Below are 23,566 nucleotides of genomic sequence, written 5' to 3'. Positions count from 1 at the left end.
TAAAATGTCTCTTTTTCAGACCACAGATAAATATAGGAGTGAGTGTGCATTTTGGAGCTACTCGCCTGATACCATGAATGGCAACTGGTCTTTGGAGGGCTGCGAGCTCATGTCCTCAAATGAGACCCACACCTCATGCCGCTGTAACCACCTGACACATTTTGCAATTCTGATGTCTTCGGGTTCTTCCATCGTAAGATGATTTTCCATCATTCTATATTTATAAACCTGCTTGTTTTCTTTTTATGTGTGTTTATATCAGTCAAGAGAATTAATTTTTTATGTTTCTTTGGGTGCAAATATATTTAACTGATAAAAACTCCAAACTATCTTTTTTTAGTCTTTGCTTTCTTACCTGTCTTATTTGACATATTTAGACTGGGTTTTAGGTAATTTTTTGCCTGGGACTTATCTAGTCTATGATAGCTGGTGGGTTGTGCATTAAATACCTATCCACTGACTCTTAATTTTTAATGTTGCTTCTAAAAACCACTTATACATTTTAATGTATCATGCTCTCTAAGGGCCATTGCTTTTGTATTGAAAGGTTATTTTTACCAATTACAAATTAGTTAAAAATATTTGAAACCTGGTCAATAAGTATTAGCATATTTATAACTATTACAATGTTTTAATAATGTAGAACTGTACAAGGTTCTTAAACACAGATCTCTTCTATAGCAAATAGGTCCATGCTATGTATTTCGCATCAGTAATATCTTTCTTTTACACTATAGAGTTTCTTATTTGATATCACTGTATCATAATCTTTGTTAAATTACAAGTTCATTTCCATGTCTACTGAGAATCTATCAAATATATAAAGTGACCAAATAAATCTGCCTAACCATAATGTCAGTCACAAAGATTTTTTTCCTGAATGTTAAGTAAGCAAAGAAGCCTCTGCTCTCTATATAAGATATAAATATTCATCTGGTTAGAATAAAACCAACTTTTCCCATTTCCAAGTCTCTCAACTTGACTCTTGATATTCTATATATTCAGCATTTCTGATACCTTTGTTTAATGTGTTTTAGATGAATTGCTGCATAGAAATAAGACTTGTTATTACCACTGATAAATCTGTTTTAATTAACCATTTTCACATTACAATAATGAATTGCCTTTCTAATATCAGGAAACTGATGACGATAACATTGTTAAACCATATACTAATATATACTATGCCCAGGAAAAAAAGCACTAATTACAGAACTTTTAAAGTGCTACATGATTTATATCAGATTTCTCTGAATATTGAGCATTTTCAAAGGCACAGAATTTTTCTCATCTAAATGCACATTTGTATTTTTACATTTTATGAACATTTTGATTAATGTTTCACCAAAAAAAGAAGTTCATTATATGTTGTAGTTCCTTTGACAAGTTACTGAGTTATTCTCTTAACAACTTTATTATTATTTTCCCTTAGGGTATTAAAGATTATAATATTCTTACAAGGATCACTCAACTAGGAATAATTATTTCACTGATTTGCCTTTCCATATGCATTTTTACCTTCTGGTTCTTCAGTGAAATTCAAAGCACCAGAACAACAATTCACAAAAATCTCTGCTGTAACCTATTCCTTGCTGAACTAGTTTTTCTTGTTGGGATCAATACAAATACTAATAAGGTATGTAGATCTCTCTTACTCTCTATTTTGTTTTCTAAATTTGTACTTTCCTAAATATATATGTCATAGAATCATGAATTATAATTAAGAGCTTAATGGGCAAACATACCATCTACTTTGTTCCTAAGTCTTTTCCAAGTTTGCTAATGCTACCATATCTAAAACCTGTCTGTCACAGTTCCATGAAGCACGATGTCCCTTGTTATGATGAATCATTGGGACAAATGAAAACTTAGCAACAAACTGAAGAAATAGCCTTTTTGGGGTGTTTTCTTTTTGTTTGTTGTTGTTGTTGTTGTTGTTGTTGTTGTTTTTATGCGGGCATTAAACAGAGGCAGATGGGGCAAAGAGAATGAGAAAAAGCTTGTTTTAAGATGGGACTGACTGTAAAAGCAGTGGGTTCACAGGCTGTAAATGTAACGAGTTGGCTCCACCGAGTCACTGCACTTTCCTAACTACCTATTTCTACCCCCGTCACTGATGGAGGACCTTACCAAACAATCCCTATATTGTGTTAGTCTGGGTCCTCCTAGAAGCAGACATTCAAATGGGATTCAACACGCAATAAATTAATTGGACAGAATGGCTGAGAGATCATGGGAAGAGAGGGACTTGGAGAGCCATCTTACCGAGATGCAGGTCTGACCCCGAGTAAAGGAGAGAAGGAAGAAAAGACAAGTGTAGGTCGAAGCTTTGACACAACAGTACAGTTCTCAGGAAAGCTCGGCATGGTTGCAAGGAGTCCTTTGAGAAGACCTTGAGCCAGAGTCACGTGGCGGAGGACTCCTCTGTGTAGCAGCAGCCTGTGGGAAAGATGAACACAGCAGCTAGAGCTCTAGGTCAGTTGTCCTCCATGCAGATAGAGACTGGAGAAGTGTATCCTTGGGGCCACAAGACATTATATTTTCTCCATATTTCCATCCCTGCTAGAAATCTGTCAAACAATGACACTAATGCCTAGTTACCAAAGGCTTTTTCTGATGTAGATGCCACCAAACATCTGTTTAAATAGTGTACCCTAGACTATAAACTTCATATATTTTTTTTTAATTTTGCAAGGGTATGACTAACACCTGCCAATTTTATATACCACCCATTATCCTCCAATGTCAGTTTCTTCCCTCGGTTTCATCTCCCTGTAACCCTTATCCCAAAACTATTCCTTAGAGTGCTTATTTTCAGATCTATCACTCATCAAGTTCTTCCCATTTTTAAGTCCTATTTCAATCTCAGTTCCTCATTAAAGTAGTTCCCCAATTTTGATCACTAGCACTCTCTCTGGTCCCAACATTATATGATACTCCCCAATATATATTAGTATATAATCTCATTATGCTTGGATTGTACTCATTTTTATTAGTGCAGTAGGTGTGTAAGGGCGTATTAAGTTCTCTTTCCAGCTTTATATACTATTACTTCTATTATTACAGAAGTGGGTAACTGTATTTCTTTCTCTGTTATTTCTTATAAGCCTAACTCCAATTCTATGTGTGAAATAAGTACTAATAAATAATATTTAACTGAACTCCATCTCAAATTTACCTGATGATCTTATAACTTAAAACGACTCCATAATGGATATTTTTGTAAACTATGTATCATCATTCATCTCTTTTATAAACTTAACGTTTGCCACAATAATCAAGATACTTATTATAGTTCATTTACCACAGTTTAAGCAATAATTTTCATTCTTTGAGCATGAACAGAATTAAGGAGAGTAAAGGCATCTCCAAAACAGAAATTAACTTAAATCACAACATATTCACTAAGATATCATGGTGTACCTGTGACCAACCTACAACTTCTCCCATGACATAAATGCATAAAAGCAGAACTCTCTGGACAAGAGCAGTCACTTAGCTCTATTGCGCGACTTCTTCGCAACTGATGCTTCACACTGATGAAACTCAGCTGGAAGTGGTACATCTTAAAAAATGGGCACTTGATGAGAGGATATTTTAACGTGATCAGGCATTATAGCAAGTGGCATAATTTAAGGAGAAAGTCAGGATCTTGTGTTATGCTAATGGGAAAGCAAACATTGCTTATGGTTTCTTTCTTTCCTCAATTTCTAGCTCTTCTGTTCAATCATCGCCGGGCTGCTGCATTATTTCTTTTTAGCTGCCTTTGCCTGGATGTGCATTGAAGGCATCCACCTCTATCTCATCGTTGTGGGCGTCATCTACAACAAGGGCTTTCTGCACAAGAATTTCTACATCTTTGGCTATCTCAGCCCCGCTGTGGTAGTTGGCTTTTCAGCCTCATTGGGATATAGGTATTATGGCACCACCAAAGTGTAAGTGAAGATGATCTCATAACTATTTAAAATACGGTTCTGAATATGCTTCATATATCATTGAAAATGTTGCTCTGTGAAGTACATACAAACATATTTATAGATTTGTTATTTACTTTTCAGATGTTGGCTTAGCACAGAAAACAACTTTATTTGGAGTTTTATAGGACCAGCCTGTCTAATCATTCTTGTACGTATATTTAACATCAGTTGGAATTCCAAAAAGGGATGATTAAAATTCACAACAATCGGGCATTACTCTGAGGGAAACCAATGATTTTGAGCACTTTACAGTATGTCGTTTAAATAATATTTTACACATATTTATTAAGACCGAGGGGGGAAATATATTTATATATACATCTTAAATTCAGAGGTATTACAGTTCACCTGCCCCTCCTGGAGGAGGAGATGTTTCTACGTTAACACGCAGGAAAATCATTTCTCACTTATCAGTAGTGTCTGAGCATACTTCAATACTGAGTTTGCCAAGCAGCTGATAATCTGGCATTTCAGATGTTTACATTATTTAATCTTTTATCAATGATCAGTGATCTTTGAAGATTAGACTGTCATCTTTATCGTTTTATCATCATCATGTACCCTGTCATCATGAAAGTGATTTTAAACTTAAATTGCGACGTCAGAGACAAGAACCCACTATTTCTCATGAGCAGACAAGTCATATATTGATAGTTCCATTTCAGTGAGGAAGAGGGCCTTTTAATTCTTATTGGAAGTGGTTTCAAACCTACAAATTTGGCAGGTGTTATATGTTCCTTCCTAAATAAAGACATTTTTAGATGTCTCAAGAGCATTTCTAAGTGCTGTTAAGTTTTCAAAGCCATTCTGAATATAATAGTCTGTCAATGAATCTGGGAGGTCTGACAAGGCTCTAGAATGGAATGAATTGTCAACAGAGGAGTTTTGACAATATTTTGGACAACTTTGTCCCAGATGTTTTGACCATAAACTAGCTATCTTTTTTTGAATTGTTTTTTGTTTTTTTGTTTTTTGCTCACTCTTTTCCCTAGTGTTTTTACGGTTGTAAGGAAGCTGCTAAATGGAGAAAGACTTGAAAGGTAAAGCAGAGAATTTTTCACCAAGGCTCAGTTTTTTTTTTTTTTAAAGATTTTATTTATTCATTTGACAGACAGAGATCACAGAGAGGCAGGCAGAGAGAGATGGAGAAGCTGGCTCCCCGCCGAGCAGAGAGCCAGATGCGGGGCTTAATCCCAGGATCCTGGGATCATGACCTGAGCTGAAGGCAGAGGCTTTAACCCACTGAGCCACCCAGGCGCCCCCCAAGGCTCAGTTTTTAATGGTATGGGTGAAATAACGTGCATTCAGAGGCTGTATTTCCTAACCATGATAAAAAATTGCTTATAATTCTCCCAATGAATCCAGTAATATAAAAAGGAACCATTGGCTAGATTTCAGCTAAAACAATTTCAGAGTTAGTTTATTATAATTCCAAAATTTTCAAACCACATGAGACTATAGATTGAATGAATGTTGTCCTTTCCACATACTTTCATTTGTTGCCCAGATAGGAGTATTTTGTGTAAACACACTTTCTATATATTCTGATTTTCCTGGGTCTATCTCTATAGATGGATCATCTCTTATATTGTTCTGTACAAGTGAAAGTTCTTTGAATCAGTAATTCTTGTAATTAAGATGAAAAGGAGTGGGCTAGACAATATAGTGAGACAAGAAAAATAAGAGTGTTTTTCTCTTAAGTAAGAAATGAAAAGTGTTCCCTGAAATCGTTTTCCACTTTTGCTTATGTAAGGGAAAAGATAACTTTGGATTATCTTATAGTGAAGTCCACAGACTTTAGATGGGCTTATCTAAAAATGAGTCCAGCTAACTTTCCTAGAAGCCTAAATGAATAACATCACACTATCCTTGTCTGGAATTAATGAACCCATTTATCTTCCATAGTTTCAGTATGATAATCATTACATTTAACCTGAGGGCCAGGCTACTTAAGAAATGGATGGAGCACCTCACTTTTACTCTAAAACTGAATAATGTTTATCATTTTTAGTATCTTTAGAAGCAGAAGAGATTCCTTAATTACTGAATCGAAGTGAATTCATTTATTCTAGTTATTTCTTGTTTTCTATGCTAATAGTGATCAATTATCATTATTGTCACTGTTACTACTATTTGTTATTGTTGTTATTATTCAGCTATCTGTTGTTGTGAATGTTATTATTCAGCTGCATGACAGTGTTAAGTGAGATACATCCTGTTGTCCCAGAATAGTATACATCTTTAGTTCAGAAGTGAAGTAAAAGAAATATTGGGCACCAAACATTTGAAAAAGGGCCACTAAGAGTTTGGGTTTGACACTTCCATGGTTCTGATAAAGAGACAGTAGGACCAGCTGTAGCGCCATAAGAGGGTTGAGGATGGAGGCCTCTGGCCAGGGATAGTGGTCTAGAATTAGGAGTCCTAGCGGTACCTGGCTAATTCCATCAGTTATACATCTAACTTTGGCTCAGATCATGATCTCAGGGTCCTGGGATCAAGCCCTGTGTCAAGTTCTCTGCTCAGTGGGGAATATGCTTTTCTATCTCCCTCCGTGTTCTCTCTTTTGCTCTCTCTCAAGTAAATAGATAAACAATCTTTAAAAAAAAAAAAAAAGAAGAAAGAAGAAGAAGAAGAGAGTCCTTGACCTTTGGAGGAGTGCAGTGTTCTTTATGAAAAGCTTTACTTTTTGCTGCCAGTGAAAAAAAAAGGCAGGGCCTCCCTTATCTTTTGGAAGACAAGTTTTGGACAAGTACTCTGAAAGGTTTGTAGAGAATGGGATCAGAAATATAATAAGAGTAAAATTATCATTCCAATCTTAGATCGAATGCCAGTGTGGCTAATTTATGAGTCTCATTGATATATAGAGCATAGTATAATGAGCCAGTTTTTGTAAGAGTTTGACATATGTCCCCTGACTTTGGGCCAGATCTGAATATAGAGACTAGATCTATTTGAATTTGGAGTTTCCTGCAAACTGCATGCTTACTGGAGTATTTTTGGACAGCAGGGAAGGAAAGGATTAATAGATAGCATAGCAGACAAAAGTTGTAGGGTTGCATAGAAGTCTGCCAGGTCAAAGCAAAATTATACACAACCAAAAGAACAGGTTGAATAAAGATGAAGTGAAATGGTGGTATGACTGTACTTCTCTGAAGAATAGAAGATAGAAAGGAAATTCTGTAAACACCAAGAAAATCACATATACTGTCTAAGTGGAGGCCATGACATAAGCCAAGATTACCAGCAATAGTAAGAACCAAACTAAACTAAAGTGATGTCATGAAGCTCATCTGGCCCTTCTGGCTTCCAACAACAGAAGAGTTGAAGGGACAGCATTTGAGAAACAACTATGCTGCCCCACACTCATCTACATAGATCTACTGTTTTCAATTAAAATCATTATCCTGGAGCACCTGGGTGGTTTAGTCAGCTAAACCAACTCTTGATTTCAGCTCAGGTCAGGATCTCAGGGTTGAGAGACTGAGCATGATGTTGGGCTCTGCACCCGACATGGAGCCTACTTAAGATGCTCCCTCTCTCCCTCTCCCTCTCTGCCTCTCTCTCTCTCTCAAAAAAAAAAAAAAATTATCCTATGTTTGGATATATTTTGGTAGGTAAGGATGCCAAGCCATATAAGTAAGTTTGCCAGGTTAATTGGGCGGAATGGGCATGATGGGCAAACAAAGGAAATATCAGAATTATGCCCTGCCTACTATAGTATCAGTGAGGATAAAGCCAGACAAAACAAATAACAAAAAACAACATATAATAAAATAGAAGTGATATTGTTTTGATGTGGGAGTGTTCAATTTGAGCATGATAATCATTCTACAAGTCTTCACTGAGATAGAGGAATTTGTTTGTAGATGGGGCAAGAAGTAAATTTGGCTTTACAGCAGATTTTTTTTTTAAGATTTTATTTATTTATTTCACAGACAGAAATCACAAGTAGGCAGAGAGGCAGGCAGGGAGAGAGGAGGAAGCAGGCTCCCCACTGAGCAGAGAGCCCCATACGGGGCTCGATCCCAGGATTCTGAGATCATGACCTGAACTGAAGGCAGCAGCTTAACCCACTGAGCCACCCACGTGTCCCTTTATAGCAGATGCTTGATGTGAATTTAGGTGTCTACCAAGGAGCCCCCAAAATTTATTAGATTTCCTTTGAAGGTAAACAAAGGACACAGACAAAATGGTCACTATTGTTCATAAGACAGTGCCAGAAATAAGAGAACTATCATCATCTGTCTGTTGTTAAGAATAGTCAAGAATCTGGGGCACCTGAATGCCTCAGTCGGTTGAACATCTGACTCTTGATGTCAGATGTCGGCTTCAGTTCATGATCTCAGGTCCTGGGATCCAGCCCTGTGGGCTGGGCTTATGTTCTGTGGGGAGTCTGCTTCTCTCCTTCTCTATCTCCCTCTTCCCCTCCCTCCACTCATGTGTGTGAGCGCTCTCTCAAATAAATAAATAAATAATCTTAGAAAGAAAGAAAGAAAGAAAGAAAGATCGATCATCGGTCAGGAATCATCATTTCATGAATTTATCACATCCTAGTCTAGTTGTCACCAATTATTGAACAAGTTTTTCCTCCATAAACTCATTCATTTCTTCTTCACTTTCAGAATCAAACTATGTTATCCTTTACAGATATTCTGGTATTAATAACAGGAATTTTTTAAATTTACAATTTATTAAGCAGCTATTACTCACAACTAATATTCAATCTCCTTAAATCATTCCCATTGTCATTATCTATTCCATCTTATAGTTAACAGAAAATGGGATTTGATTCAAAATGTTAAGTGATTGGTTCAAGGCTCTAGGTCTGCAGATAAATACTGATGCTAGAACTTGAAACTGGAGCTTCCTTTCCACTTCGCCTTGCCTCTTTTGCAGTTACCTTATTGACCAATCTTTCTGCGGCCATTCTCTCCAATTTCGTTTTAACCTGTCCGTAAAACTGCCTCAAACTCAGCTCAAACAATAGCAACGATCAATTAAAAAAAAAAAAAACATTATGTTAAACCATGTTATTTTCCTGACTCTAATATAAACATTCTCTTCTCCATGTCTTAGCACATTTAATCTAACCCTTCAAACAATTAAAAAATGGCTACACATGTGGGTGTGGGTGTGTGTGTGCGTGCACACGTGCATAATTATTTCATTTTGAAGTTGGAAAAATTGAGGCATAAAGTGATTACACAGCTTGATTAACAGCTAGTAAGTATCTGAGCTGAAATTCATATTCATGAAGTTGAATCCATGGTCTGCTTTCTTAATTTCATGGCTGACATTCCCCTTCGCCTATAGGTCAAATTCTATAGGCTGGAATGTCTAGTTTTCAGTGATGTAGCTGAACCCAGCCTATTTTCAGCCTTTTTTTCTTTTTTTAAACACTGCATAACCCCACAAAACAGCTCCTCCAAAAATTTCATCCTTCTTAGAAAATTTGCTGTTCTTGAATATTTTCTTGGTCCTTGGCACTCAATAATCCTATCACCTTGTGCACAGTTCTGCCCGAAATCTTATCATTGATTAATATAGTACTTGATGAAAACTTTTCCAGCTTTGTAACTAATCTCTTTTTCCAATGTACTTCCATAGACTTTTTATTCAAACCCTCCATAGTGCTTTCAACGACCTGTTTTGTTGCACATGGTAATTTTCTGTATGCATTATGCTACCCATCCCCTACATCTAAACATCCAAACAGAACTATGAGTTTCTTCATTTACTGACCATATCTTGCTCAGTAATCAGTGTCATTGTGGTGCACAAACTTCCTGGCCTCCACTGAGTAAATTGCATTTATTCTTTACAGAGCAACATTCACATTGCATTGTCTATGAACTCTAGACTATAAAACTGACTCCTTTTGGTTACCCCAGATTAAAGAAGTATTTAATAAGTCTTTAATAATTATCTCTGTGTTTTAATTAATGTTAATAAAGACCATTGTAATAAATGCGGCAGGAAGAAAGACCATGAGATCCTTTTGAAGCAATGTGACTGCTCTGTGTCCTGGGTTTCTAATACATAAAATGAAGATACCAGTGGGAGCCCTACACAACAAGGCTATGGTAAAAGCAAAGCAAAATGTTTTAGGAAAAACATCCATTCTTTAAACTTAAAATGGGAAAATGCACAATCGTTTGGAGGACAATTTTTGGCTCTCTGATCTATGCTTTTTGTATTAAAAAATAACGACTAATTTTAAAACCATGGTTTGCACAGCAAAAAATTGTATGCAAGGGCATGTATGTTTGGCCAATATAGTGTGTTTGTGTGTTTGTGTGTGTGTGTGTGTGCGTGCGCGCGTGTGCGCGTGTGTGTCTGTGTGTTTAAGCATAGATCCTAATTTTTTAAATATTGGTGAAGATACTGATAACATTTGTTTAACCATAACAAGATATGATCGCAATATGAGTGTTTGTTACTTCTTGGCATTTGTTAAAAGTCTCTACCTCACTCTGCTAGAGAAAGTTTAACCAAAATTAAACAAAGTGTAAAATATCTTAAGAAAAACAATAAAAATGTAGTGGAAGAAAAAGACGGGATAAAGACAAAATGTAAGTGAACGTTCAAATGGTGGTTTTGTTATGCTTAGGCTTCAGTGAAAGATAGGACTGGCTTCGTGACTTTCTCTAAACAAATCTGGGAGGACCTGCAGTCCAGAGTAGATGTCTCTTACAGAACAATGGCAATACCTTTCATTCATACATGGAATCCTTGCATTTCTTCCACATAGGAGGATCTAGGTCCTGCAAATGGTATTTGCTTGTTTTTATGAATGGAACCCTAGAGCATGTCTGGTTTGAGATTATAATGTAAAATGTCTTTAAGACAATATGTAAATGAGCAAGAACTGAATGAGATCAGCACTGGCGGCTTTTTCTATCCTTAGGTATGTTGTTTCTAAGGAATATTCACGCTTTTAATCTACTCTGATAAGTGTTAGTGATTTAGGTGTTTGAGCAACAACACTCCCTGCATTGATCAAATGAAAATATTTCCTCAGGTGTTGACTCATTAATATTAAGGAGCTCTGAGAATTCTGAAGTATGAGCCAATGACCCTGTGGATTCTATCTACGAATCACTACACTTAGAACGTTAAGATTGTAACTACACATAAAAAGCCCTAGCCATGCTTTTGAAAGATTGAGCTCCACAAAAAAGAGGCTTCTAAATCTTTGTAAAGCAAGCTGCAAACTGAAGTTAATTTCTATAATTCATTTCTTTCTTCAGTATTTTTCATCTTTAATGCTGAATTCTTTCAACTAAAACTGCACAAGTGATTAGATTCAAGTACACAAATATAAAAAAAGAGTTGGTTAAAATATTTTAACTTTTAAGTACAAATTTAAGTTTCCCATAGACAAGTTGGTATTGAAGAATAGAATTTGCTTGATTGAGGCAAATACTAATTATGCTATGTCCAAATAAGGCATTTTCTTTTAGAAATGTGAGCTTTCATTTGAATTTAAATTGCAACCCTTATAATTGAGTGTTTCTATATTACACCTACCCCTCTTCTTTTTCTGTTTGCCCAGAATTCCACTCAGTTCTTTGTAGTAGCTTCCTCTAATTGTTCTTCCTATGTCTGCAATCTCTTAATTCCCTTACACCAAGAAATGCCTATTAAAACCTCCTCAAAAGTGAATTCCTCACATAACCCTTACACAATAGACAATGTCTATGTATATTTATTATTATGTGACCTCTTCTTATTACATTTTTTAATTTCACAAATTGCCCAGCTGGAAAGAAATGCAAATATCACAAGACTACATAAAGTAACAAGTGGATTTTTTATCCCACACTCATAGTTTTCAGGACAAACTACTTGTTTTCTTAATATTTGCTCTGCATCCTTCCACACCTTTCGTATGTGTGTGCGTGCACACACACACACACATTTACATAAATTTAACAAAAGAAATTGATTACAAATTCAAAAAATCTGAATCATTTGTAACCTGAAATAAATATATCATATTCATCCTTCTTCATTTTAATATACGATTCTACCATTTTTATCATTGCATATTATCCATATTGTGCTCTAATTTATTTGACCACTTCCCTATTGCTGAACATCTAATTGGTTTCTAATATTTCCGTATTATAAATAATACTGCATGCCCAGAGAGTTCTTGTTGCGATGTAGCTACATATAGCCATTATGGAAAATTGTTGAGAAATGCTTCTTGAAAGTAGAAATGCAAGTAGAGACAGATTTTTAAATTTGCAAACTGCCTCGGAAACATTTACTTCAATAAATACTCATACCAACAACATTTAAGAATGTCCCTTTTCTGACATTTTTGCCAACACTAGGTATTATCATCCACTAAAATGTCTAAAGAGCTGAACTGGAATACATAAACCCAGGAGAAGGATTATGATAGGCCAGGGTTCCAAAACAATGGCGCCATTGACACTTTGGGCCAGATCTCTGTTGGAGGACCCATCGTATGCTCTATAGGAAGCCTAGCAGCATCTCTGGCTTCTACTCACCCCTGCCAATACACCACCACCACCAGCACTGCCTAGACCAGGCAACCAAAGAAGTCTCCAGTACAACCACATATCCCATGTGGGATGATATTCCAGATACTTTCCATTAGAAAACACTTGTCTAGACTTGGACATTAAACAGCTTATATATGAGTGCATTTTGCAGCTTCCTTTAAACAGCAAAAATATAAGAAAAAGAATTAAAATCTTAGTTTGGGCACTGTCCTTTGGATAACCCCATTGAAACTATATTAGAAATGCTAACCATTGTAAATTTTACATGTTGTGGATAACACCATCAACATTTTAATTACATCTTTTAATTTAATGGCACCATATTTGGTAGATGCATCTTTTAGTGACCTCTGCAGTTCAAGGCATTTTAAAATTCTGACTGTTTCTTCATATTATATATTAATAAGCATTTCAGTGCCTGTAACATTTTGTTACTTTTTTGTATTATTCCAACCTTCTGGAAACTATAGGTAGCTAGAATTTTAAAAAGAACAAGTTAAAAAAAACTTAACATAAATAATACATTAGTAGTTTCCAGTGTATTCTCATATATGAGAGTTATATTCTTAACTGGAAATACCTTCACAGAAAACCTCCATGGGATTTGTACTAAAAAAATTTTTCATAAAAATTGAATAATTTATAGAAATTAGAGATCCAAAAAATATATATTGAAAAAAAATCCCTTGGGTCTCTCAAGCCCAATTAGAAAAAACTGGCCAAAGTGAATTTTATCACTGGTATCTTTTAATAAATATAGCTTTACAGTGAAGGATGTTATGTCATGATATGGTGAAAGTGAGTTGGTAGCACAAGATATCATTAGAATTATTATTCACTTCACATTTGTATAATCTTTTAATCTGTACAAAATCCTTTTAACATCTCAGTTAACCCTCACAAAAAGCTTTGGCAGTACAACAAAATAAAAATACTAGTAGCAGTAAGACATAATGTTTTACTAGATTTTTGGTAGATCTAGTAACTGTAAACTTGACTTACCTATTTATTGATACCTGTGGGGGTTCTGCTACTTATAACTTTTTAAAGTACTTCTTTAAAGTACTTTAGTACTTTAAAGTACACCAATTCCTTGAGAAGAACTTGTTACACTAAAGCAAATTATGTACATTCTTATGTAAGCAACAGATAAAACTTTAAGCTTCTACTCACTAAGAATTCGTAAAAATCCTTGAACATGGCTAAAAGCTCAGTACATGTTCTGATCGCTAATACCTCTGATCTTCCTCCAAGAGTAAACAATGTCCTTCCTGAAGCTGGTCTACAGAAAAAGTGAGCCCTTTGAATCAGTCTTTCTTAGCATTTGCAGAGATCTTATTCCACATATGAGAAATATTTAATCTTCCCTTTAAGGATTTATTATATCCCTTGATTGCCTTCAGTATTCTCTGCAAAATACAAATGACTTCTTCTGAAAGAATGGGCTATCTGTGTGGCTCTGACTTGATTTGTTTCTCATAGGAAAATGTTCTCATGTCTAGTTTTTAAGAGTTTCCCAAGAAAGGAATATTTAAAATTCCTTCTGATGAAAAAAAAAAAAAACAAAAAAGCGTGGTTCCTGGTAATATCTGATCATAAAGAGAGCCCAGGTTGTTCACTGTTAGGGCATAGCCTTTAGTCATTAGAGTTTATCTCACACTTGTTTGAATAACAGCCACCATTTTGTCTGTATTTTAAATAAGTGAAAACTAAGGCTTAGTAAAGCCTTACTGAAGCAATTTACTCAGGATCACTCAGCTCCTGAGTGGTGGAAGCAAGGTCACGCTTTCCAGAGTCACGTTCGGCAGTTTCACTAGTATATATCCTTTCCTTTTGAATGGAGCATATTTTGTCAGGCCAATGAAGAACATGTCCCCAACTTCCAGATTCCACAAATGGTTTTAGGGTAAATTGTGAAAAAACACAGCAACTACAGACTTTCTAGAAGTTATTTATAAAATTTCAGTTATTTATTTTACTTAGTGAAGTTGTCAAAATAAATTACTTTCCATCTTGTTGAAAATGAGGGAAATCTTGTCCACTATAAATATCTCTCCCCTCATTTTATTTTGTTCTATTTAGATCATGCCAGGAATATCCAACAACTAACCAAAATGCCCTACCTAAAATCATGACTATATCAGACTATAGCTCAGTATGTGGAATACAGAGTCTGGAGGCTTTACTCTTCTATTAATTGATATTCATCAACAAGTAATTCCCAATGCTCTGTTTGACATCTAATTGTTCAAATTCCTGTTTTTCATTTTCTCACATCAAGAAAAAGCTGAAGGGTGAGTTTAATGCTTCACTCATTTTTAATTGTCCTTAATTTCATATTTCTAATTAGAAGATTAATTTTTCTAGAAAAAAAAGTCTTTGGGGTTCTTTTAAAAATCTTCATGATTTTATTTTACTAATATTTACCAATATAACTAGTATTAAGTGAAAATAAAAGTACAGGTAGTATGAAAAGAAAAAAAAAAAAAACCTCGGAAAAAATAGGAACAATACTTTGAATAGTTCAGAATAGGTCAAAACTTTATCAAGTATTAAAGACCTAAATGAGGCTGTGCCAGTAACAGAGGGGATATAAAAGGAGAGACTTTGCTAACAAAAAGTGTAGCAGGTTGACATGTGTAAACGAACAACTCTAAGACAACACATTAGTATGCTTGAGGCAATATTTTGGAAAAGAAAATCTGAACATCTCTTTACCCTTTATTTATAACTTTCTTGGCTTTATTGCTCTTGGAGTCAAATCTAAAACTTTTAACAAAGCCTACCAGAAAGGTGACCATATTCATTTATCAATCACCAAAATCTGGACCTTTTTAAGAATGAAAGTAGGCAGGGGCGCCTGGGTGGCTCAGTGGGTTCAAGCCTCTGCCTCGGGTCATGGTCTCTGGGTCCTGGGATGAAGCCCTGCATCAGGCTCTCTGCTCAGTGGGGAGCCTGTTTCTTCCACTCTCTCTGCCTGCCTCTCTGCCTGCTTGTGATCTTTGTCAAATAAATAAATAAAATCTTAAAAAAAAAAAAAAAAAGAATGAAAGTAGGCAATAAAAATCACTCAAATTGGTTTCATCTTACTGATGAACCTATAAAATAGCTCTATTCCAAAATCTATTTTCAAAAGTAATTTTTTTTCTACACAACACTGGTGATTTGGATTAGAGCACCCTGTACCTGACAATGCTGCCATTTTGAATCTTTCTGCCGCCACCCCCTGATGATGAAGAAGGTAGCTGTCCCTAACCACTCATGTATCTGAGTGGAAGGTGATGCTTACATTGTATCTGGATAGGGTCTGGAAAGAGAGGTGGGATGTTGCTGGTCATCTTCCATATTTGAGCCCTGGTGAAGGTCAGAATGGTCACTGCACATGTGACTCACACAGCACCCCAAGAGACATGTCATGGTAGAAGTAGAGCTTACCAGACTTCCCCCGGCTTATCTTACTAAGATCTAAAAACCAAAATCTCAGATAAATGCTAAACTGAAATGAACACTGGGCAATCAACATTAAAAATGCTGTAGGCAGCAAAAAAAGATAAAATGTACACTCTACTTAGGAGGCAGTGCATGTTCTGGCCCCTGCCTGCTGATCAGCCTCATCTCACAGGACCCTCCCACGGGCTTTTGTGTTGTAATCACATTGCTTTACAGCTTCTGAGAGTTTCTATGTACCTTCCCATTGCAGCGCCTCTGCACTAAAACACTCCTTATCACTGCCCTCTGCAAACGCTTCGTCTAGATAATTCCTGTTTGTTTTTCAGTTATCAATTCGAGCAACACTTTCTGAGGAAAGTCCTTCCAGACTCACTGATCTATAATGTCTTTTGTTATTGTTAGATGCCTTCAGAGAAATTCACTTTAAAAAAAAAAAAACTTTCTTCAATTTGTAATTACACATGTATTGATGTAAGTAACTGATTAATAACTGATTCATATCTGTATCCTCCAGGAGACTATACACTCTTTGAGAGGAAATCTTTATGGATTTTCTCTCACTATATTATCCCTGAAGTTTACCAGGTAATAATTACTCAGGTAATTCTGCCAGGTAAATAAAATAAATGATGCACCAAGCACAGTATTTAGTCAAAAATATTCATTCCTTTCCTCCAAAGAAATTTAAAGAAATCATCACCATCATGGAAATGGGATTGTTTTGAGAAGTCTACTCAGAAGAGATAATATGTAAAGTGTTCATTATAACACATCACTTTTCCTTCATTTCTTTTCTCCTTAGAAGTGATTGCTGTATGTGTCTGTCTACATCGATCTATCTATTTATGGCATGCTTTCACTCAGAGTTTTAACATTGGCATTTTACATTGAACTGAATAAAATGAGGTCCTGGCCAAATAAAGTGAGAGGTTTTCAAAAGCAATCTGACTGGGAACAAGAACCATAGGTTCTTTCTGTGCCCTGGATTTCTACCATGTGCACAAAGATAATGATGCCAACCCTATATACAGTGCTACTATTTAAAGAAAAAAAAAATGAAATTAAAAGAATAAAAGCATCCTTCAAAAGTTAAAAAAGGAAAATTTTTAATAATTGGTGGATAATCTTACGTCTCTTCTAGCTTTACCTTTAAAATCGGCTGTAACTTTTTTAAGATTTTATTTACTTATTTATTTTTGAGAAACAGCTTTCATGCCTGAGCAAAGGGAGGGGCAAGGAAGAGGGAGAAGCAGACTCCCCACTGAGCAGGGAGCTCAATGCAGGGCTTCCCTGGGATCCTAAAGGGAGCCCAAGGCAGACACCCAACCAACTGAGCCACTCAAGCGCCCCTGGCAATAACTCTAGATACCTCTTTGAATTTAATTGTGCAAGTTCTGTTTTAAATGCAAAGTAACAGTCAATGGCCTACATGTGTATATATATGTATATACGTATATATGCATATATATAATGTATATTTTTTACAAGCTTCTCTGTCTCTACAGTAAGTATACACAAGGAACATGTTTCCTTGCTTATACCTTAACAAAGCGGATTTCATTGTTGGATTTTCATTGTCACATTAAATGGAACAACTGTTGTAAATGTTCTTCACGTACACTTTTTCTCATTCACCTTTGTTCCTTTTCTGAATATCTCGCTATGGCTTATGACCATCTATAGTTAAAACCAGCTAAAAACTAAGCTCGTGGAATTCCCTTACACCCATGGAATCACTTTATCCTTCATGTTTATACATTTCTAGTTCTCTTCCCCTTTTAGTTCTATTTTAGAGACAGTAAATTACTCTTTCAAACACTGAAAAAAATTCAGCTATTGAAATATTCCTAATGGAAACATGTTAAAAATATGAAGTGTGAATTTTTTAATGCCTAAGGTGATTATATATTGGGATGGGATTTTTAGCCATAATAAAACAGAGCAATTATTTAGCTATAACTTGAAGGGATGTGGGAAGATATTTTCCTAATGAGGCAGTATTCTGCCTACTTGTGATTAAGACATTTGTTGTGACCTACCTGTGTGTTCAAGACTATGTTCAACAAATATACATTAAAAAATCCACAGATCTGTAGATTCTGTTAGATGCAAAAATACTGCATATACCCAAGGTATCTACCAATAAAATGCAATTTTCCCTTTATGCAAAATTATTCCTAGAGGATCATTACAATTTGATAATGTATAATATATCCCTCAGTTACAATTGCTATATCTATGGATAATATATTTCTAATAAGATATTGTTCTGTCAAAATCTGCAAGATGTGAGACAAAACAGAAAATACAATTTTTTCTAAAGATTTATTTATTTATTTGACAGACAGAAATCACAAAGAGGCAGAGAGGCAGGCAGAGAGAGAGGACGAAGCAGGCTCCCTGCTGAGCAGAGAGCTCCATGCAGGGCATGATCCCAGGACCCTGGAATCATGACCTGAGCCAAAGGCAGAGGCTTTAACCCACTGAGCCAACCAGGCGCCCCCCAAAATACAATTTTTAAATGTATAATCAAATTAATGGCTAAATGCTCTTCTACATAGGCCATTAGGTATAACATCCTTCATCCTTTTATTCATTCAACAAATGTTTATTGGGCATTTTCTATGTATCAGACATTGTTCTAGACCTTGGGGATATGTCGTTGAATAAAATAGAAAAAAGCCCTTACCCTTATGGATCTTGAATTCTTGAACAAGAGTCAGCAATTGCCACAGTCTATTTTTATAAATAATTTTTTACTAAGAAACAGTCACATTCACTTGTTTGTGTATTGTCTAAGGCTTATTTAATGGTATGGCAAGGTTCAGTGGTTGTAATAGAGACCATATGGCCCTCAAAACCTAAGCTATTTACAATCTGTCTCTTTACAGAAAAATGTCCTGACCTCTGTTCTACACTAGAGTGATTTAAGAAAAGATAACTATCCTCTTCCATAAAATATCCTAGAATATCATATTGGATTCATGAAGATTTGTATTTCTTATATTTAAGATATCTGGTAACTTTATCTATGGATTGCCCTTTGAAATACTCCTACTTTCTCTATAAACTTCTTGAAGATATCCAGATTTTTGACCTGGAAATTCCTATTCTACCCTGGAGGCTTTTCAACAAAAAATGAGAAATTGTTTATATGAACAAGAAATGTTTGAGTTATTGTTGAATGATATTACATTATTAATTTATTGTTGAAGTATTTATTTTGCTGACGTTATCTTAAAGGAAAGTCCTGAAAGAAGAAAGAGATCATCTGTTTTCTATTGAGATCTTATTGCCCAAAATAAGGACTGAAAGATCTAAGTTCTGATATAAGGTGCTATTTATAGGTCCAATGAGATTATATCACAAAATCATTCCTATTCAACTGTGAAGTAAATATATTATGTTTACTATTGGGCATGTCAAATATTTAGACAATTTAGAAGAACATATTTCCATATAAACATAATAGCCATTATTGATAATAACTGATATTTATTGAGAACTTATATTGAACACTAGTCTACATACTTTATATTAATTATTTAATACATACAATCCTAGATGATAAACATTAATATTTTATCTGTATTTTACATAGAAGGAAAGCAAAACACTAAGAGTTAAATAAATTGACCAGTCATTAATTATCAGAGCTAAAATTCGAATCCATGAAGTGTGGCTCTGAGTCCATTCACTCTATTTATTTTAAAGAAGCATCTATTGTTTTTTGAAACTGCCAAATTATATAAGGCAATGATCTCTGAATTTTTTGACTAAAGAGCCCATCAGTAAAAAATATGTAACTTAATAAATGTTTACATCTTGAAAAATTATAGACACTACTGTACTATTACATGAAATATACAACATATATACAATTATTTTATTAAACATTCAGAAAATATAAGTTCAAAATATTAAAAATAGCAATACTTCAATTTAATAATTCTCACTAAAATATTATTCGTTTTTTAAATGAAACATTGATTATGCTTTACGGCAATCCAAAGGTCTGGACCTAAGTTCATCTTAACACTTGGTTTTGATGGTTATCAGAGCTGATACCTCCTCACAAAGAGGCATTAAATCCATACTTTGGTGAAACTGTGTAATAGATCACATTGAATGCTCTAACACTCATTTCTTCTTGAGATCTTCAGTATTGCTTTCTAATTGCACTTTGCAATAATATTAGTAAGAAGAATGTGTATTTAAATTTATAAATGGAATGCATTTAAATTTGTGCCACATTATTTTTCAAATATTATTTTGGTTAACTTACTTCATCATGAAGAACAAAGCTATTTTCCAATGTACATGACTTTTTAAAACTCTAAGAAAACATTAAAAAGAGACTGCTAAAAATGCATTACTGACTTTAGAGAAATGATGTGTTGAATTGATTATGAATGACTTTAAATATGATTGAAAACTGTGGATCTAAATGCATACTTCAAATAGTCCTCTTAATAATTTGAATTTTTAAATAGCATTTTATCAAATCTGATTAGATCTTCATGTACTTTTTAACTTGGTCGACTTGCATGACCTTACAGTGTGGCTAGCAAATAAATAACTTACTCTAGAGGTAGGGAAACATCAGTTCTGTCATTGTCTCATTTATGTAGCCATTATCAGGTTTAATTTTAACACATGGAAACATTTGGGGTCTTAGTTTTTTACCTAGTTAGCATTACCTTATTAAAACTACATAATGTGACCTGAAAATCCACTTAACAGGCACATTCGCAGTATGTTGGAGTAAGCCATAAGATAACAAAAGGGTGAGCATCTCTACCTTTAGGAACAAATAATTATCCCACTGAATGGCTTGTTCCTGACATGTGGCTTTGTATGACATTGAAAAAGTGAGAACACCAGTATCATATGTATTTTAAGTAGTAAAGCCTTTATTTTTCCTTGGAAAAAGGTCAGTGGTAATTCTAATGTGTTCCCCCTGTACCCCAGTAGATGATTTTAAGGCATTCTACTTTACCACTAACACAAACCCATCAACCATATCTGAATTCTAAAGGAAGACAATTCTGTTGTTCACCAGCATAGGAAGACTATCACATTCTTAGAACTTTGACCACAGAGAACAGTGAAGATAGCTGTCTCCATTAGGGGATCACTTGCATTACACACCAAATGCTACTGTTTACAAGGCCTTCGCCACTCGGGTCTTGACTAAGTTCAAGGAACACATTGATGCCAAACAGCTAGCCATATCACTATTCATTAGTGTTTTACTCTTCTACGTTTAACCATCTTCTACTTTAAACCATTTCTAAAGTGAAGCAACTATTAGCAGATAATATAGTAAATGTCTAAGCAGTTAAGTTCATGGAATTTTAGATGTCAAATGAACTTTTCTTTACTGGCACTTCATCTATCATTTGGTAGTTTTATAATGTGCTTAAGGATGTATCCTGGGGCATCTGGGTGGCTCAGTCAATTAAGCCTCTGCCTTTAGCTCAGGTCATGACCCCAGGGTCCTGGGATCAAGGCCCACGTAGGGCTTCCTGCTCAGTGGGGAGCCTGATTCTTCCTCTCCTTTTCCCACTCGCCCTTCTTGTGCTTTCTCTCACTCTTTCTCTCTGTCAAATAAACAAATAATTTTTTTTTTTTAAAGGGGGACATATCCTCTAGAACCTGTCTACTAGGTATGAATCTTCTCTCTGATACTTCCTAAACATGTCACCTTGGGCACATTATGTAACCTCTCTATGCCTCTGTTGCCATTATTGTGAAATCAGTAATGAGGATGATGATAATGATAAGAAGAGGAATTACCCCATAAAGTTGGTGTGAGGATGAAATGAATTAAAAATTAAGAACACTTACCACAATGTCCAACACAAAGAAAATGTTCCATAAGTGTTTTGGTCATTGGCTCCCATCTCAATGTTACAGTAGTTTTTAACTACCTGCAAAATGCTATTTTATCCCAGAACAACCATTCTTCCAGTTCTCTACCCCAGCAGTCAATGCTTGGTGGAAAAGCACTGTTATCTTCTAAAGTATAAACCTGAAAGTATTATACTGAGAATGCTGTTAATATCTCAGATGTTCTGAGGATACTGTTGGATGCTGTTGTCTGATCACATTTAGAAACTGTTTAGGTTATTTATTTATATTTATTATGTTTTCAGATTGTTTCAGCTGTTTCAGCATGTTTCACATTACTCTTTTTTTTTTTTTTTAAGATTTTATTTATTTATCAGAGAGAGAGAGAGGGAGAGAGAGCAAGCACAGGCAGACAGAATGGCAGGCAGAGGCAGAGGGAGAAGCAGGCTCCCTGCCAAGCAAGGAGCCCAATGTGGGACTCGATCCCAGGATGCTGGGATCATGACCTGAGCCGAAGGCAGCTGCTTAACCAACTGAGCCACCCAGGCGTCCCTCACATTACTCTTAATATCTTCCTCCTAGCATTAGAGACGGCACTCCTCTCTCTCTCTGCTCTCCTCTCTTCTGGGCCAAGCGTGAATAACCCGAGCTGAGGAGTAGCTCTTAGGTCTGTAGACACTCCCCAGGCTGCTGGACCCTGAGCCTCAGGAATGTGAATGGAATAAGATGAGGCTCATGATGTTTGGAAAAAGATGCTTCCTAGCTGCGTCATGTAGATGTCCGTGGGGGCAAACTGACTCCACTCCACGATTCTGACAACAGGTCAACAAATACCATGGTGTCATAATTTTGGAGAGTTTGCACTAAATTTATAGTAATGCAATTTCACATCTAAGCTTTGGAAATTTTAATTCTAGTTATTAGTTTATTAACAAAAGTTTTTTGGATGTTTTTTTGAGGTGGGGGTTTGTTGTTTTTGTTTTTGTTTTTGTTTTTTAACAGAGGCTGGTCTAATCCATTGCCTTCCAGCATAGCTTCACGATGCACACCAAGGGGTTTCTAAGGGGAAGGAGTCCTGCCTAGCCTGGGTGTATTTGTTACTGGTCTCAAACCTTTGATATGTGCTTTCATGCACTATACACTATTAGGATGTTTTGTCAGTCTCTGCACACACACACATGTCCAGGTTCCACACCAATTGCAGCATCTGATCTCTTCCTTTGAGATATGTGGAGAGGGTGATGTCCTTGGGGTTTTCTCCTAAGAAGACAGTGTCCTCAGATTACAAAAAGGCTCAGATGTGAAAATAATTTGAAAACTATGACGTTTTGGTTACCATACAAAACACAGGATGCCCAAGTAATTTGAATGTCAGATAAACAGCAAATCAGTTTTTAAGTTTGCCCCATATATTGTGTGGGAGATACTTAGAGTCAAAAGTTAGTTACTGTCTATCTGAATTTAAATGTAACTGGCAACCTGTATTTTTACTTGTTAATGAAGCAACCCTACAAGAAGGGCCTATAAAGGTGTGCATTATACAGAGGAAAATGTGACAGGTCCTTGAAAGTCCAAACTGTGTTTATGACTTACTGAAGAGCCAGTCCTATACTAGTTATAATTTGTGATTTCTTTAAAAGACACAGAAACAGAATCCACAAATAAGTTTTTAAATGATCAATTATGCACCAAATATCTAGAATGTCAATAATAAATATGAGTTACTAAAAAATTAGGTTTTCTTTTAAA

At 35.5% G+C, this 23,566-nt stretch overlaps 1 protein-coding gene across 3 annotated transcripts in view; it reads left to right on the top strand.

Moving 5' to 3' along the window:
• ADGRL4 (adhesion G protein-coupled receptor L4) overlaps window positions 1-23,566 on the top strand; it is a 109,918-nt gene that overhangs the window by 75,494 nt on the left and 10,858 nt on the right. For all 3 annotated transcript variants that reach the window (XM_013059205.2, XM_013059204.2, XM_004758130.3), the window contains exons 10-13: window positions 20-193; window positions 1,433-1,636; window positions 3,715-3,935; window positions 4,059-4,125. In XM_013059205.2, the coding sequence (XP_012914659.1) occupies window positions 20-193; window positions 1,433-1,636; window positions 3,715-3,935; window positions 4,059-4,125 (666 nt within the window). The remainder of the gene's footprint in view (window positions 1-19; window positions 194-1,432; window positions 1,637-3,714; window positions 3,936-4,058; window positions 4,126-23,566) is intronic.

This window comes from Mustela putorius, unplaced genomic scaffold (assembly GCF_011764305.1).
Source record: "Mustela putorius furo isolate JIRA1106 unplaced genomic scaffold, ASM1176430v1.1 tig00003853_pilon_pilon_pilon, whole genome shotgun sequence".
Lineage (NCBI taxonomy): Eukaryota > Metazoa > Chordata > Mammalia > Carnivora > Mustelidae > Mustela > Mustela putorius.
This window is presented reverse-complemented; position numbering and strand designations above follow the sequence as displayed.